General features: G+C 45.8%; 1 protein-coding gene across 2 annotated transcripts in view; it reads right to left on the minus strand.

The window, feature by feature from the left end:
• Positions 1-6538: 6538 nt before the first annotated feature.
• Positions 6539-20487, minus strand: part of LOC124123131 (solute carrier family 35 member C2-like) — a 37646-nt gene continuing 23697 nt past the window's right edge. For both annotated transcript variants that reach the window (XM_048388729.1, XM_048388730.1), the window contains exons 4-10: positions 20116-20179; positions 17768-17840; positions 14404-14572; positions 11177-11260; positions 10858-11033; positions 9223-9346; positions 6539-6846 (exon numbers count right to left, since the gene is read on the minus strand). In XM_048388729.1, coding sequence (XP_048244686.1) covers positions 6722-6846; positions 9223-9346; positions 10858-11033; positions 11177-11260; positions 14404-14572; positions 17768-17840; positions 20116-20179 — 815 coding nt within the window. In that variant the 3' untranslated portion in view covers positions 6539-6721. The remainder of the gene's footprint in view (positions 6847-9222; positions 9347-10857; positions 11034-11176; positions 11261-14403; positions 14573-17767; positions 17841-20115; positions 20180-20487) is intronic.

Consider the following 20487-nt stretch of genomic DNA (forward strand, 5'->3'; position numbering starts at 1 on the left):
AACTGTTCAATAGGATCATCAAGTATTCATTATCTATTATCTTACACATTTTGGCACACAAATCTCAAATGACACTCATGACACATCACAAGGTGTAGCCCATATTAAGATATTCATATGTAAGAAACCCCCAGTGCTAATTAAATTCCAGCTATATAACAGCTGTCTGAAACAGATAATCCAGTGACTGATATCATGAGCACAGAGCCATGTAACTGTGTAAGTCAGTGAGTCTGACCACCCTTTTCAATAAGACGCCTCTTACAACAAGTAAACAGCACTGAGGACAAATATAACTCAGAGTTGGTTGTTAGGCTGTTGAGTTGTGTCTGTTCTCATTGAGCAAAATGTGGTGTAGGGTGGGGTGGTGTAGTGTGGGGTGGCGTAGTGTCGGGCGGGGTGGTGTAGGGTGGGGTGGTGGAGTGTGGAGTGTGGGGTGGTGGAGTGTGGGGTGGTGGAGTGTGGGGTGGTGTAGTGTGGGCAGGTAGAGTGTGGGGTAGTGTGGGGTGGTGTAGTGGGGTGTGGGGTGGGATGGTGTAGTGTTGGGTGGTGTGGGGTGGTGTAGTGTGGGATGGGGTGGTGTAGTGTGGGGTGGGGTGGTGTAGTGTGGGGTGGTGTAGTGTGCGGTAGTGTGGGGTGGTGGAGTAGTGTGGGGTGGTGTAGTGTGGGGTGGGGTGGTGTAGTGTGGGGTAGTGTTGGGTAGTGTAGTGTGGGGTAATGTAGTGTGGGGTGGGGTGGTGTAATGTGGGTTGGTGTAGTGTGGGGTGGGGTGGTGTAGTGTGGGGTGTGGGGTGGTGGAGTGTGGGGTGGGGGGTGGGGTGGTGGAGTGTGGGGTGGGGTGGTGTAGTGTGGGGTAGTGTTGGGTAGTGTAGTGTGGGGTAATGTAGTGTGGGGTGGGGTGGTGTAATGTGGGTTGGTGTAGTGTGGGGTGGGGTGGTGTAGTGTGGGGTAGTGTGGGGTGTGGGGTGGTGGAGTGTGGGGTGGGGTGGTGGAGTGTGGGGTGGGGTGGTGTAGTGTGGGGTGGTGGAGTAGTGTGGGGTGGTGTAGTGTGGGGTGGGGTGGTGCAGTGTGGGGTGGGGTGGTGTAGTGTGGGGTTGTGGAGTATTGTAGTGTGGGGTGGTGTAGTGTGGGGTGGTATAGTGTGGGGTGGTGGAGTAGTGTGGGGTGGTCGAGTGTGAGGTGGTGTAGTGTGGGGTGGTGTAGTGTAGGGTGGCGTAGTGTGGGGTGGTGTAGTGTAGGGTGGGGTGTAAGGCACTGGCAATGATGCACAGACTTGGAAGGGTGAGAGATGGAAGTGGTATTTCTGTATTTGTTTGTAGGACAAGAAGAGTGACAGTTGATGTATTTATGTTCCTCACACCGATACAGACCTACTCTACTGGTGTGTCAGGTGTGTGACATCTGGAGAGTGACAGTTGATGTATCAATGGTCCTCACACAGATACAGACTTACTCTACTGGTGTGTCAGGTGTGTCAGGTGTGTCAGGTGTGTTCCATCACATGAAGACAAAAAGGCCAGGTACATATCTCTTCTTCATCGGATTATATATTGAATAAGAAATGTGATGGCATGAAGAATTTGAGTTAAGAGATCATGGAATTGAAACCCACTGAATTCATTTGAAACTCAACATGTACCTTGTTGGTTCTCTGCAAGCTGAAATACCTTGAACATACATACATCGTTAAATATCTACAATGTTAAATGCAATATTCATCGTTGCATGTGTCAACACAGTCACTCTAAATAATGAGAGTCACTCTGTGGCTGAAATAATGCGGTGGTAAATTTTAACTCACTCATTCAAAATAATGACATATGAATGGCCAGGCCCAGGAATGTTTGATATGTAACGATTTCTAAGCATGTAATAAATCTTCTTGTTCCTTGAGTAGCAGAGAAATTATTCACACCTTCAAAACATTTCCCCAAAAGTCTTAAAAATATGTAAGCAGTCACCATGATAAAAAGGAAGCTGAGCTTCGCCATAGGAATGATAATCAGTAGTGCTTTCCTCTTGTACGAGGCTAAAGAAATAATAATCTTGGTTCTCAGGCACTGCCCGCAGCATCACAAAGTCCGCAGCACATTTCGTTTTTATTTCCATTTAAAAAAAAAAAATGAAAATCCTTAAATATTCCAAATCCAACAGTAGTCAAATACTGTATTCCAGTATTTTACTCATCAAGGAATACATTCCTGTGGGGAGGAGGCTCTTTCCCAGGCTGATTCCACACATCTTTTTATCTGGTTACACAACTGTATATTTGGTTACATACTAGTTTGAGCAACCAAAGAAAACAAAGACAGTGCAAGACACTGCCCGGCCCGCACTATATTTTCAAAAAAACATTGCCTGAGAACCAATTCTTTTATTTTATTAAGCCCTATGTACACAACATCCACAAACACAAACATATATATCACCAAGGTACTTGGGGAGGAAAGATCACTCAACACTGAGCAACACCATGGTATACCAGTATATATAGTGATGAACAAACACGGCCATTTCCTGCCATGTATATACAGCCATAACACTTAGAGTGCCCTCAACCAAAAGCTATGGGCAGCCCTCTACCACAGTGGTGAACCCATGAAGCCGTGTGTCGAGTGTGTGATGTGTGGTGTGTGGTGTGAGATGTCTGGTGTGTGGTGTGTGGTGTGGTGTCTGGTGTGAGATGTGTGGTGTGAGATGTCGAGTGTGTGGTGTGTGACGTCTGGTGTGTGGTGTGAGACATCGAGTGTGTGGTGTGAGATGTCTGCTGTGTGGTGTGAGATGTCTGGTGTGTGGTGTGAGATGTCTGGTGTGTGGTGTGAGATGTCTGGTATGTGGTGTGAGATATCTGGTGTGTGGTGTGTGGTGTGAGATGTCGAGTGTGTGGTGTGTGACGTCTGGTGTGTGGTGTGAGATGTCGAGTGTGTGGTGTGTGACGTCTGGTGTGAGATGTCGAGTGTGTGGTGTGAGATGTCGAGTGTGTGGTGTGAGATGTCTGGTGTGTGGTGTGAGATGTCGAGTGTGTGGTGTGAGATGTCGAGTGTGTGGTGTGAGATATCGAGTGTGTGGTGTGTGACGTCTGGTGTGTGGTGTGAGATGTCGAGTGTGTGGTGTGTGACGTCTGGTGTGTGGTGTGAGATGTCGAGTGTGTGGTGTGAGATGTCTGGTGTGTGGTGTAAAATGTCGAGTGTGTGGTGTGTGATGTCTGGTGTGTGGTGTAAGATGTCTGCTGTGTGGTGTGAGATGTCTGGTGTGTGACGTCTGGTGTCTGGTGTGAGATGTGTGGTGTGTGACGTCTGGTGTGTGGTGTGAAATGTCTGGTGTGTGGTGTGAGATGTCTGGTGTGTGGTGTGCGATGTCTGGTGTGTGGTGTGTGACGTCTGGTGTGTGGTGTGAGATGTCTACTGTGTGGTGTGAGATGTCTGGTGTGGTGTGAGATGTGTGGTGTGTGACATCTGGTGTGTGGTGTGAGACGTCTGGTGTGAGGTGTGAGATGTCTGGTGTGTGGTGTGTGATGTCTGGTGTGTGGTGTGTGATGTCTGGTGTGTGGTGTGAGATGTCTGGTGTGTGGTGTGAGATGTCGAGTGTGTGATGTGTGATGTCTGGTGTGTGATGTGTGGTGTGTGATGTCTGGTGTGTGGTGTGAGATGTCTGGTGTGTGGTGTGAGATGTCTGGTGTGTGACATCTGGTGTGTGGTGTGTGATGTCTGGTGTGTGGTGTGAGATGTCTGGTGTGTGGTGTGAGATGTCTGCTGTGTGGTGTGTGATGTCTGGTGTGTGGTTTGAGATGTCTGGTGTGTGGTGTGTGATGTCTGGCGTGTGGTGTGCGATGTCTGGCGTGTGGTGTGAGATGTCTGGTGTGATGTGTGTGACGTCTGCTGTGTGGTGTGAGATGTCTGGTGTGTGGTGTAAGATGTCTGGTGTGAGGTGTGTGACGTCTGCTGTGAGGTGTGTGACGTCTGCTGTGTGGTGTGAGATGTCTGGTGTGTGGTGTGAGATGTCTGGTGTGAGGTGTGTGACGTCTGCTGTGAGGTATGTGACGTCTAGTGTGTGGTGTGAGATGTCTGATGTCTGGTTAGTGATGTCTGGTGTGTGGTGTGAGATGTCTGGTGTGAGGTGTGTGACGTCTGCTCTGTGGTGTGAGATGTCTGGTGTGTGGTGTGAGATGTCTGCTGTGAGGTGTGTGACGTCTGCTGTGAGGTGTGTGACGTCTGGTGTGTGGTGTGAGATGTCTGGTGTGAGGTGTGTGACATCTGCTGTGTGGTGTGTGATGTCTGGTGTGTGGTGTGAGATGTCTGGTGTGTGGTGTGTGATGTCAGGTGTGTGGTGTGAGATGTCTGGTGTGTGGTGTGAGATGTCTGCTGTGTGGTGTGTGACGTCTGGTGTGTGGTGTGCGATGTCTGGTGTGTGATGTGAGATGTCTGGCGTGTGGTGTGAGATGTCTGGTGTGTGGTGTGAGATGTCTGGTGTGTGGTGTGTGACGTCTGGTGTGTGGTGTGAGATGTTTGACATGTTGCATATGGTGTTTGACATGTGGCATGAATGACATAATATTGTTTGACTTTGGTCGCAACTAGTAAAGATGAATAACAGATCATTAGAGGACAAGTAGACACAGAATAATTCACTTGCACATGAACTCATACACAGACATATACATGCTTAACCCGTTCTTTTGCTCACACATCATTGCAGCACACCACTGCCTCTCATGCATGCGGTGAAGCACAGGAAATGTGAGATATCATCTACATGATATGCTAAAACATATTAATTAAAGTGTCAGTCACATTATTTGGCATTGATTGATCACACTGATATAGAACTCATACATGATGACATCCACCTAGAGGAACACTTGGCTCCATAGAACAGCGTTCCACATGACATCCTAGAGGAATACTTGGCTCTATCGAACAGCGTTCCACATGACATCCACCTAGAGGAATGCTTGGCTCCATCGAACAGCATTTCACATGACATCCTAGAGGAACACTTGGATCCATCGAACAGCGTTCCTCATGACATCCTAGAGGAACACTTGGATCCATCGAACAGCGTTCCTCATGACATCCTAGAGGAATGCTTGGCTCCATCGAACAGCGTTCCACATGACATCCTAGAGGAATGCTTGGCTCCATTGAACAGCGTTCCACATGACATCCACCTAGTGGTAGATTTGACTCCATCGAAAACACACTTGAATCCATGACTTATTCCACATAATGAAAATGTTTTTGGCATGATCTATTTCTCAAGCTATTTACAAGATAAATATTTGACCATATGTACATAATCTACACACAATCCTCACATCTGGATCGGATGGTTTCCAGCTTCAAGCTCGCCAACTAGCATGGGGAAGTTGAAATAGAAAACTATAACCGGTGTTGCTCAATAATTAGTCCTTAATAGAGTTGTTTAGGTCCATCAGGGGACTATGGCTCATTATGCAAATAATATTTCATATTTTTAAGGTAACATGTATTTTGCTTTATTAATATAAACAATATGGTTAAAACAGTAAACAATCACCAGTTAGTAGGTTTCTGTTGCAGCCTGGCACTGTTTCATATCTTACTGGGGCAGCAAACTCTGGAAGCCGAAATTATAAAAGTATCGTCTAATGTACACACACACGCACACACACACTGTTCACACACACACACACTGTTCACACAAACACTGTTCACACACACACTGTTCACACACACACTGTTCACACACACACTGTTCACACACTCACTGTTCACACACACACTGTTCACACAAACACTGTTCACACACACTGTTCACACACACACTGTTCACACACACACTGTTCACACACACACTGTTCACACACACTGTTCACACAAACACTGTTCACACACACACTGTTCACACACACTGTTCACACAAACACTGTTCACACACACACTGTTCACACAAACACTGTTCACACACACACTGTTCACACAAACACTGTTCACACACACACTGTTCACACACACTGTTAACACACACACTGTTCACACAAACACTGTTCACACACACACTGTTCACACAAACACTGTTCACACACACACTGTTCACACACACACTGTTCACACACACACTGTTCATACACACACTGTTCACACACACACTGTTCACACACACACTGTTCATACACACACTGTTCATACACACAGTTCACACACACACTGTTCACACACACACTGTTCACACACACTGTTCACACACACACTGTTCACACAAACACTGTTCACACACACTGTTCACACACACACTGTTCACACAAACACTGTTCACACACACTGTTCACACACACTGTTCACACACACACTGTTCACACAAACACTGTTCACACACACACTGTTCACACAAACACTGTTCACACACACTGTTCACACAAACACTGTTCACACACACTGTTCACACACTGTTCACACACACTGTTCACACAAACACTGTTCACACACACACTGTTCACACACACACTGTTCACACACACACTGTTCACACACACACTGTTCACACACACACTGTTCACACAAACACTGTTCACACACACACTGTTCACACACACACTGTTCACACACACTGTTCACACAAACACACTGTTCACACTTCATGTACACACATACATATATAACCGGTGTCCCCGCCGTGATATCGATGGTATCCTGCTAGAAGCAATGTAACTCACTCACTCACTCACTCACTCACTCACTCAGGGTTATCTGTCCCGCTTCACATTAAACAAATCCACCTCGTCGTCCGCGTTGGCCTCCCCATCCCTGGTCAGCATCTCCACTGACTCTGGCGTCCGCTCCAACACCCGCCTCTTGCTCTCTTGAGTATCTGAGACGACATGATATTGATTACTGTTTTTCACTGCATCAGGAAGAGGGCAGCTGTCTGTTATGAAATGTCAGCTGCTTGTCACAGAGGCATACCAAGGGATGAGCACGAGGTACCCCAGACTACATTTACAAAGGGAGACAAGCATGAGGTACCCCAGACTAGATTTACAAAGGGAGTCAAGCATGAGGTACCCCAGACTAGATTTACAAAGGGAGTCAAGCATGAGGTACCCCGGACTAGATTTACAAAGGGAGACAAGCATGAGGTACCCCAGACTAGATTTACAAAGGGAGACAAGCATGAGGTACCCCGGACTACATTTACAAAGGGAGACAAGCATGAGGTACCCCAGACTAGATTTACAAAGGGAGACAAGCATGAGGTACCCCGGACTAGATTTACCCAGGGAGACAAGCATGAGGTACCCCGGACTACATTTACCCAGGGAGACAAGCATGAGGTACCCCGGACTAGATTTACCCAGGGAGACAAGCATGAGGTACCCCAGACTAGATTTACCCAGGGAGACAAGCATGAGGTACCCCGGACTAGATTTACAAAGGGAGACAAGCATGTGGTACACCGGACAAAATTTACCCAGGGAGACAAGCATGAGGTACCCCGGACTAGATTTACCCAGGGAGACAAGCATGAGGTACCCCGGACTAGATTTACCCAGGGAGACAAGCATGAGGTACCCCAGACTAGATTTACCCAGGGAGACAAGCATGAGGTACCCCGGACTAGATTTACAAAGGGAGACAAGCATGAGGTACCCCGGACTAGATTTACCCAGGGAGACAAGCATGAGGTACCCCGGACTACATTTACCCAGGGAGACAAGCATGAGGTACCCCGGACTAGATTTACCCAGGGAGACAAGCATGAGGTACCCCAGACTAGATTTACCCAGGGAGACAAGCATGAGGTACCCCGGACTAGATTTACAAAGGGAGACAAGCATGTGGTACACCGGACAAAATTTACCCAGGGAGACAAGCATGAGGTACCCCGGACTAGATTTACCCAGGGAGACAAGCATGAGGTACCCCGGACTAGATTTACCCAGGGAGACAAGCATGAGGTACCCCAGACTAGATTTACCCAGGGAGACAAGCATGAGGTACCCCGGACTAGATTTACCCAGGGAGACAAGCATGAGGTACCCCAGACTAGATTTACCCAGGGAGACAAGCATGAGGTACCCCGGACTAGATTTACCCAGGGAGACAAGCATGAGGTACCCCGGACTAGATTTACCCAGGGAGACAAGCATGAGGTACCCCGGACTAGATTTACCCAGGGAGACAAGCATGAGGTACCCCAGACTAGATTTACCCAGGGAGACAAGCATGAGGTACCCAAGACTTGATTTACCCAGGGAGACAAGCATGAGGTACCCCGGACTAGATTTACCCAGGGAGACAAGCATGAGGTACCCCGGACTAGATTTACCCAGGGGGACAAGCATGAGGTACCCCGGACTAGATTTACCCAGGGAGACAAGCATGAGGTACCCCGGACTAGATTTACCCAGGGAGACAAGCATGAGGTTTCCCCGGACTAGATTTACCCAGGGAGACAAGCATGAGGTACCCCGGACTAGATTTACCCAGGGAGACAAGCATGAGGTACCCCGGACTAGATTTACAAAGGGAGACAAGCATGTGGTACACCGGACAAGATTTTCCCAGGGAGACAAGCATGAGGTACCCCAGACTAGATTTACCCAGGGAGACAACCTCTTTGGATATGTGGACAAGGAGTCCGACCTCTGATCAGAAGGTCCATGGTTGAATCCCATCACAGGACTCGAAAATTTTATGACCACTACATTGGCGCCCAACGTGGGGCTGAGCACGTTCATATTAAATTTGAGCAAAGTAAGCCTCAGTACCCTACTATATAATAAATAAACTAAATAAACTCCTGGAGACAAGCTTGAGGTACCCCACACCAGAAATCCCCGGGGAGACAAGCATGAGGTACCCAAGATGAGAAATCCCCAGGGAGAAAAGCATGAGGTACCCCGGACTAGATTTACCCAGGGAGAAAAGCATGAGGTACCCCGGACTAGATTTACCCAGGGAGACAAGCATGAGGTACCCCGGACTAGATTTACCCAGGGAGACAAGCATGAGGTACCCCGGACTAGATTTACCCAGGGAGACAAGCATGAGGTACCCCAGACTAGATTTACCCAGGGAGACAAGCATGAGGTACCCCAGACTAGATTTACAAAGGGAGACAAGCATGAGGTACCCCGGACTAGATTTACCCAGGGAGACAAGCATGAGGTACCCCGGACTTGATTTACCCAGGGAGACAAGCAAGAGGTAACTAGAGATAAGAGTGGAGGACTGAACTACTTACTGTACACAGCCTTGAGTACCACGTGTAATGTGATCCCACACAAACACACGAAGAGACCGGTGACGTTCACTGAGTTCATCAGGTCCCCATTGATCTCAGCAGCCAGGCCCAACGTACATATCTCCTACAGATAGAAAGGTACACACATACATAGCAGCAGGAACTACATTCACACAACGTACACACGTTCACCATACTGGCCACAGTACACACCTTCACAATGCCGGACAACGTACACACCTTCACTATACCGGACAAGGTACACACCTTCACAATGCCGGACAAGGTACACACCTTCACTATGCTGGCCACAGTACACACCTTCACTATGCTGGACAAGGTACACACCTTCACTATGCCGGACAACGTACACACCTTCACTATGCTGGCCACAGTACACACCTTCACAATGCCGGACAACGTACACACCTTCACAATGCCGGACAAGGTACACACCTTCACTATGCTGGCCACAGTACACACCTTCACAATGCCGGACAACGTTCACACCTTCACAATGCCGGACAAGGTACACACCTTCACTATGCTGGACAAGGTACACACCTTCACTATGCCGGACAATGAACACACCTTCATCATGCCAGACAAAGTACACACCTTCACCATGCCGGACAAGGTACACACCTTCACCATACCGGCCACAGTACACACCTTCACAATGCCAGACAAGGTACACACCTTCACAATGCCGGACAAGGTACACACCTTCACTATGCGGGACAAGGTACACACCTTCACTATACCGGACAAGGTACACACCTTCACTATGCTGGACAAGGTACACACCTTCACTATGCCGGACAAGGTGCACACCTTCACTATGCCAGACTAGGACAGGATGAAGGTGGGTGTCTGGGAGAGCAGCAGAAACTACATACAGACAAGGTACACACCTTCACAATGCCGGACAAGGTACACACCTTCACTATGCCGGGCAAGGTACACACCTTCACTATACCGGACAAGGTACACACCTTCACTATGCCGAACAAGGACAGGGTGAGGCTGGATGTCTGTCAGAGCAGCAGAAACTACATACAGACAAGGTACACACCTTCACTATGCCAGACAAGGACAGGGTGAGGCTGGATGTCTGGGAGAGCAGGAGAAACTACATACAGACAAGGTACACACCTTCACTATGCCGGACAAGGACAGGGTGAGGCTGGATGTCTGGGAGAGCAGCAGAAACTACATACAGACAAGGTACACACCTTCACTATGCCAGACAAGGACAGGGTGAGGCTGGATGTCTGGGAGAGCAGCAGAAACTACATACAGACAAGGTACACACCTTCACTATGCCGGACAAGGACAGGGTGAGGCTGGATGTCTGGGAGAGCAGCAGAAACTACATACAGACAAGGTACACACCTTCACTATGCCGGACAAGGACAGGGTGAGGCTGGATGTCTGGGAGAGCAGCAGAAACTACATACAGACAAGGTACACACCTTCACTATGCCGGACAAGGACAGGGTGAGGCTGGATGTCTGGGAGAGCAGCAGAAACTACATACAGACAAGGTACACACCTTCACTATGCCGGACAAGGACAGGGTGAGGCTGGATGTCTGGGACAGCAGGAGGAACTACATACAGACAAGGTACACACCTTCACTATGCCGGACAAGGACAGGGTGAGGCTGGATGTCTGGGACAGCAGGAGGAACTCGCTGAACTCCAACATGAAGGCAAGACTCGCCCCGGCCAGGAGAAGCCCAGCCGTGGTCATGAACATCCCCAGGTCCTCACAGCGGAAGAATTCTTCTCTTGTTGCTACCTCCATACCTGGAACATGATCAACTTCATGAACATTTACAATGAACATGTATTGACCTGATGATACTGGGATCTGTGTGAAGACAAAACAAACAGACAGATACGTGTGAAAGGAGACAGACAGACAGACAGACAGACAGACAGACACCTACCTTCAAACGCTGCAGACAGCGGAAACAGGCCAACAATCATCCAGGGCTGTACGTGGTACATCATGTCAAGCGGGTTACCCAGGCCTGAAACATGCAGTCACCATTAGCCAATACAGGTCACCATTAGCCAATACAGGTCACCATTAGCCAATACAGGTCACCATTAGCCAATAAAGGTCATCATTAGCCAATACAGGTCTTTATTAGCCAATAAATTTATAATTAGCAAATACAGGTCATCATTAACCAACACAGGTCATCATTAACCACTACAGGCCACCATCAGCCAATACAGGTCATCATTTGCCGATACAGGTCTTTATTAGCCACAAAAGGTCATCATTAACCACTACAGGTCACCTTTAGCCAATAAAGGTCATCATTAGCCAATACAGGTCTTTATTAGCCAATAAATTTATAATTGGCAAATACAGGTCATCATTAACCAACACAGGTCATCATTAACCACTACAGGTCACCATCAGCCAATACAGGTCATCATTAGCCGATACAGGTCTTTATTAGCCAATACAGGTCATCATTAACCACTACAGGTCACCATCAGCCAATACAGGTCATCATTAGCCAATACAGGTCATCATTAGCCATTACAGGTTATAATTAAACAATACAGGTCATCATTAACCACTAAAGGTCACCATCAGCCAATACAGGTCATCATTAGCCAATACAGGTCTTTATTAGCCCAAACAGGTCTTAATTAGCCAATACAGGTCTTTATTAGCCAATAAAGGTCATCATTAACCAATACAGGTCATCATTAACGAACTACAGGTCACCATCAGCCAATACAGGTCATCATTAGTCAATACAGGTCATCTTTAGCCAATACAGGTTTTTATTAGCCAATAAAGGTCATAATTAGCCAATACAGGTCATCATTAACCACTACAGGTCACCATCAGCCAATACAGGTCATCATTAGCCAATACAGGTCATCATTAGCCATTACAGGTTATAATTAGACAATACAGGTCATCATTAACCACTAAAGGTCACCATCGGCCAATACAGGTCATCATTAGCCAATACAGGTCTTTATTAGCCCAAACAGGTCTTAATTAGCCAATACAGGTCTTTATTAGCCAATAAAGGTCATCATTAACCAATACAGGTCATCATTAACCAACTACAGGTCACCATCAGCCAATACAGGTCATCATTAGTCAATACAGGTCATCATTAGCCAATACAGGTTTTTATTAGCCAATAAAGGTCATAATTAGCCAATACAGGTCATCATTAACCACTACAGGTCACCATCGGCCAATACAGGTCATCATTAGCCAATACAGGTCTTTATTAGCCAATACAGGTCTTTATTAGCCAATAAAGGTCATAATTAGCCAATACAGGTCACCATTAGCCAATACAGGTCACCATTAGCCAATACAGGTCATATTTAGACAATACAGGTCATCATTAACCACTACAGGTCACCATCGGCCAATACAGGTCATCATTAGCCAATACAGGTCTTTATTAGCCAATACAGGTCTTAATTAGCCAATACAGGTCTTTATTAGCCAATACAGGTCATCATTAGCCAATACAGGTCACCATTAGCCATTAATTTATGATTAGCCAATACAGGTCATCATTAACCACGACAGGTCACCATCAGCCAATATAGGTCATCATTAGCCAATACAGGTCATCATTAACCAATACAGGTCACTTTTAGCCAATACAGGTCATCATTAGCCAATACTGGTCTTTATTAGCCAATAAAGGTCATAATTAGCCAATACAGATCACCATTAGCCAATACAGATCATCATTAACCAATACAGGTCACCATCAGCCAATAAAGGTCTTTATTATCCAATAAATTTATAATTAGCAAATACAGGTCATCATTAACCAATACATGTCATCATTAACCACTACAGGTCACAATCAGCCAATACAGGACTTTATTAGCCAATTAAGGTCATAATTAGCCAATACAGGTCATCATTAACCACTACAGGTCACCATTAGCCAATACAGGTCATCATTAGCCGATACAGGTCACCATTAGCCAATATACATCACCAGTATATACATCACCTGATATATGTCAAAGTTGGATGATACACAGACACAATAGCTAACTTCCACCCACTGTCTGTTAGTGATCAGTTGAGCTAATACTCACCTACTTCCTGTTTCTTGGTGACCAGTTGAGCTAACACTCACCTACTTCCTGTTTCTGGGTGACCAGTTGAGCTAACACTCACCTACTTCCTGTTTCTGAGTGACCAGTTGAGCTAACACTCACCTACTTCCTGTTTAAGGGTGACCAGTTGAGCTAATACTAACCTGTTTCCTGTTTCTTGGTGACCAGTTGAGTTAATACTCACCTACTTCATGTTTCTGGGTGACCAGTTGAGCTAATACTCACCCACTTCCTGTTTCTGGGTGACCAGTTGAGCTAACACTCACCCACTTCATGTTTCTGGGTGACCAGTTGAGCTAATACTCACCTAATTCCTGTTTCTGGATGACCAGTTGAGCTAATACTCACCCACTTCCTGTTTCTGGGTGACCAGTTGAGCTAACACTCACTCACTACCTGTTTCTGGGTGACCAGTTGAGCTAAAACTCACCTACTTTCTGTTTCTGGGTGACCAGTTGAGCTAATACTCACCTACTTTCTGTTTCTGGGTGACCAGTTGAGCTAATACTCACCTACTTTCTGTTTCTGAGTGACCAGTTGAGCTCATTCTCACCTACTTCCTGTTTCTGGGTGACCATTTGAGCTAATACTCACCAACTTCCTGTTTCTGGGTGACCAGTTGAGCTAATACTCACCTACTTCCTGTTTCTGAGTGACCAGTTGAGCTAATTCTCACCTACTTCCTGTTTCTGGGTGACCATTTGAGCTAATACTCACCAACTTCCTGTTTCTGGGTGACCAGTTGAGCTAATACTCACCTACTTCCTGTTTCTGAGTGACCAGTTGAGCTAATTCTCACCTACTTCCTGTTTCTGGGTGACCATTTGAGCTAATACTCACCCACTTCCTGTTTCTGGGTGACCAGTTGAGCTAATACTCACCTACTTCCTGTTTCTGGATGACCAGTTGAGCTAATACTCACCTACTTCCTGTTTCTGAGTGACCATTTGAGCTAATACTGACCCACTTCCTGTTTCTGGGTGACCAGTTGAGCTAATACTCACCTACTTCCTGTTTCTGGATGACCAGTTGAGCTAATACTCACCTACTTCCTGTTTCTGGGTGACCAGTTGAGCTAACGTCCAGCGCAGCCCCGACAGGAAGGATGCAGTGATCACCATGAGGAAACCCTCCAGGTTGAACTGAGTTGACTTGTACGTGAAGAGGAACAGGCCCACAGCAACACACAGGATGACCATGACCAGGCTCCAGCGCTGCAACACAAACACTACCCATGATGACACTTACACCAATCTACAGCACTGCAACACAAACACTACCCATGATGACACTTACACCAATCTACAGGTTGCAACACAAACACTACCCATGACAACACTTTCACCAATCTACAGCGCTGCAACACAAACACTACCCATGATGACACTTACATCGATCTACACTTACACCAATCTACAGCGCTGCAACACAAACACTACCCATGATGACACTTACACCAATCTACAGCGCTGCAACACAAACACTACCCATGATGACACTTACACCAATCTACAGGTTGCAACACAAACACTACCCATAACAACACTTACACCAATCTACAGCACTGCAACACAAACACTACCCATTACAACACTTACACCAATCTACAGCGCTGCAACACAAACACTACCCATAACAACCCTTACACCATTCTACAGGTTGCAACACAAACACTATGCATGATGACACTTACACCAATCTACAGCACTGCAACACAAACACTACCCATGATAACACTTACACCAATCTACAGTACTGCAACAGAAACACTACCCATAACAACACTTACACCAATCTACAGTACTGCAACAAAAACACTACCCATAACAACACTTACACCAATCTACAGGTTGCAACACAAACACTACCCATGATGACACTTACACCAATCTACAGCACTGCAACACAAACACTACCCATGATGACACTTACACCAATCTACACTTACACCAATCTACAGCGCTGCAACACAAACACTACCCATGATGACACTTACACCAATCTACAGCGCTGCAACACAAACACTACCCATGATGACACTTACACCAATCTACAGGTTGCAACACAAACACTACCCATAACAACACTTACACCAATCTACAGCACTGCAACACAAACACTACCCATAACAACACTTACACCAATCTACAGCGCTGCAACACAAACACTACCCATAACAACACTTACACCATTCTACAGGTTGCAACACAAACACTAAGCATGATGACACTTACACCAATCTACAGCACTGCAACACAAACACTACCCATGATAACACTTACACCAATCTACAGTACTGCAACACAAACACTACCCATAACAACACTTACACCAATCTACAGTACTGCAACAAAAACACTACCCATAACAACACTTACACCAATCTACAGCGCTGCAACACAAACACTCCCCATGATGACACTTACACCAATCTACACTTACACCAATCAACAGCGCTGCAACACAAACACTACCCATGATGACACTTACACCAATCTACAGCGCTGCAATACAAACACTACCCATGATGACACTTACACCAATCTACAGGTTGCAACACAAACACTACCCATAACAACACTTACACCAATCTACAGCACTGCAACACAAACACTACCAATAACAACACTTACACCAATCTACAGCGCTGCAACACAAACACTACCCATAACAACACTTACACCATTCTACAGGTTGCAACACAAACACTATGCATGATGACACTTACACCAATCTACAGCAATGCAACACAAACACTACCCATGATAACCCTTACACCAATCTACAGTACTGCAACACAAACACTACCCATAACAACACTTACACCAATCTACAGTACTGCAACACAAACACTACCCATAACAACATTTACACCAATCTACAGGTTGCAACACAAACACTACCCATAACAACACTTACACCATTCTACAGGTTGCAACACAAACACTACCCATGATAACACTTACACCAATCTACAGTACTGCAACAGAAACACTACCCATGATGACACTTACACCAATCTACAGTACTGCAACACAAACACTACCCATGATGACACTTACACCAATCTACAGTACTGCAACACAAACACTACCCATGATGACACTTACACCAATCTACAGGTTGCAACACAAACACTACCCATGATGACACTTACACCAATCTACAGTACTGCAACACAAACACTACCCATGATGACACTTACACCAATCTACAGTAGTACTGCAACACAAACACTACCCATGATTACACTTACACCAATCTACAGCGCTGCAACACAAACACTACCCATGATGACACTTACACCAATCTACAGGTTGCAACACAAACACTACCCATGATGACACTTACAACAATCTACAGTACTGCAACACAAACACTACCCATGATGACACTTACACCAATCTACAGTAGTACTGCAACACAAACACTACCCATGATGACACTTACACCAATCTACAGCGCTGCAACACAAACACTACCCATGATGACACTTACACCAATCTACAGCGCTGCAACACAAACACTACCCATAACAACACTTACACCAATCTACAGGTTGCAACACAAACACTACCCATGATGACACTTACACCAATCTACAGTACTGCAACACAAACACTACCCATGATGACACTTACACCAATCTACAGTAGTACTGCAACACAAACACTACCCATGATGACACTTACACCAATCTACAGTAGTACTGCAACACAACACTACCCATGATGACACTTACACCAATCTACAGCGCTGCAACACAAACACTACCCATGATGACACTTACACCAATCTACAGCGCTGCAACACAAACACTACCCATAACAACACTTACACCAATCTACAGGTTGCAACACAAACACTACCCATGATGACACTTACACCAATCTACAGTACTGCAACACAAACACTACCCATGATGACACTTACACCAATCTACAGTAGTACTGCAACACAAACACTACCCATGATGACACTTACACCAATCTACAGTACTGCAACACAAACACTACCCATGATGACACTTACACCAATCTACAGTACTGCAACACAAACACTACCCATAACAACACTTACACCAATCTACAGCGCTGCAAAACAAACACTACCCATGATGACACTTACACCAATCTACAGCACTGCAACACAAACACTACCCATGATGACACTTACACCAATCTACAGGTTGCAACACAAACACTACCCATGATGACACTTACACCAATCTACAGTACTGCAACACAAACACTACCCATGATGACACTTACACCAATCTACAGTAGTACTGCAACACAAACACTGCCAATGAGGACACTTACACCAATCTATAGCATATACTTAAAAAACATAGAACAGTACAGTAAATATTCCATGTTGCCATGGTAACGTGTGACTGGTGTACTCACAAATTTCTCCAACCTCAGTAAAATTGAAAATCCGAGAATGAATATGATGGCTGTTGATTTGGACATGGTGTATCTGCAACAGAAAGTAGATAACAGTGTAAGGACATCTTGTATCTCCACCAACACACATCATACGTCAAGTACTGACCAGATCCACATCATCCATCAAGTACTGACCAGATCCACATCATCCATCAAGTACTGACTGGACCCACATCATACGTCAAGTACTGACCAGATCCACATCATCCATCAAGTACTGACCAGATCCACATCATCCATCAAGTACTGACTGGACCCACATCATACGTCAAGTACTGACCAGATCCACATCATACGTCAAGTACTGACAGGACCCACATCATACATCAAGTACTGACTGGACCCACATCATACGTCAAGTACTGACTGGACCCACATCATACGTCAAGTACTGACCAGACCCACATCATACGTCAAGTACTGACCAGATCCACATCATACGTCAAGTACTGACTGGACCCACATCATACATCAAGTACTGACTGGACCCACATCATACTTCAAGTACTGACTGGACCCACATCATACGTCAAGTACTGACTGGACCCACATCATACGTCAAGTACTGACCAGACCCACATCATACGTCAAGTACTGACCAGACCCACATCATACGTCAAGTACTGACCAGACCCACATCATACGTCAAGTACTGACCAGATCCACATTATACGTCAAGTACTGACTGGACCCACATCATACGTCAAGTACTGACAGGACCCACATCATACGTCAAGTACTGACCAGATCCACATCATACGTCAAGTACTGACTGGACCCACATCATACGTCAAGTACTGACCAGATCCACATTATACGTCAAGTACTGACCAGACCCACATCATACATCAAGTACTGACAGGACCCACATCATACGTCAAGTACTGACCAGACCCACATCATACGTCAAGTACTGACCGGACCCACATCATACGTCAAGTACTGACCAGACCCACATCATATGTCAAGTACTGACTGGACCCACATCATACGTCAAGTACTGACCAGACCCACATCATACGTCAAGTACTGACCAGATCCACATCATACATCAAGTACTGACCAGACCCACATCATACGTCAAGTACTGACCAGATCCACATCATACGTCAAGTACTGACTGGACCCACATCATACGTCAAGTACTGACCAGACCCACATCATACGTCAAGTACTGACCAGATCCACATCATACGTCAAGTACTGACCAGACCCACATCATACGTCAAGTACTGACCAGATCCACATCATACGTCAAGTACTGACTGGACCCACATCATACGTCAAGTACTGACAGGACCCACATCATACGTCAAGTACTGACCAGATCCACATCATAGGTCAAGTACTGACTAGATCCACATTATACCTCAAGAATTGATATGTTTTACAGCATACTTCAAGTGAAGATCAGATCCATGTCATACTTCCAAGAACTAAACAGTTCTACTTTATACTTTCATCCAAACAAGCCTCATGTTGATCTATTTGGACAGAGGACATGTGGGGTCTGGCAACCTTAGGTGATGTGAGGTGAAATTGGGTTTAACGTCGCGTCCAAGATTATTGCACTTATATAGCGACATGCATGCACGTGTATGTGTGTGTGTGGCTGCTTGTACTAGTCCGGACTGATGCCGATTTATAGTGCTAGCTCACTGAGATACCATGCCGCAGTTTAACATGAATACCCCACTCAGACACAGTATACTGACTCCGAGCCGACCAGTCCTTGTTTTAGCCCCTTAATGCAGAGCGCCAGACAGGGTAACAACAAGTACAATCTTTTAACATCTTTTTGTATGACGCGGCCCGGGATCGAACCCTGGACCTTCCGCTCTCCGGGCGGACGCTCTACTACAAGACCACGGAGGGGGTTCTGGCAACCTTAACTCCTGCAGGGTTATATCAGGTGTCGGGCAACTTTAACCCCTGAAGAGTCATATTGGATGTCGGGCACCTTTAACCCCTGAAGAGTCATATTGGATGTCAGGTAACTTTAACCCCTGAAGAGTCATATCAGGTGTCGGGCAACTTTAACCCCTGAAGGGTCACATTGGATGTCAGGTAACTTTAACCCCTGAAGGGTCATATTGGATGTCAGGTAACTTTAACCCCTGAAGGGTCATATTAGATGTCAGGCAACTTTAACCCCTGAAGGGTCATATCAGGTGTCAGGCAACTTTAACCCCTGAAGGGTCATATTGGATGTCAGGCAACTTTAACCCCTGAAGGGTCATATCAGGTGTCAGGCAACTTTAACCCCTGAAGAGTCATATCCTAATACAATAATAGTACAAACTTACAATGAAACTGTGATGAATTCAAAGCTCCAGTTTGACAGACCAATGTCCAGTGCACTGACTATACCTGAAACAGATTTACACAGTCAGATTTAGATTGATAGATTTACACAGTCAGATAAATTTACCCTTTTGATTGTTTGATCAGGTTGGTTCGAGACTGCAGACAAACAGAAAATCAACCAACTTTCCCCTCACATTCTTACTATACCAATTACACGATAGTCGTAAAGAAACCAAAATTCAAATTGACAAACATTGAAACTAATCATAACAGTCAATCGTCTGCGAGTTCAACTCCAAGCATGGTTTTTGTCACCTATCACAGTGGGGAGTTTTGACTGGTGGCAGAGATAGTATAGAGAGCTCTGCGAA

The sequence above is a fragment of the Haliotis rufescens genome, unplaced genomic scaffold (assembly GCF_023055435.1).
Source record: "Haliotis rufescens isolate VD_foot unplaced genomic scaffold, xgHalRufe1.0.p SCAF_78, whole genome shotgun sequence".
In the NCBI taxonomy this organism is placed as follows: domain Eukaryota; kingdom Metazoa; phylum Mollusca; class Gastropoda; order Lepetellida; family Haliotidae; genus Haliotis; species Haliotis rufescens.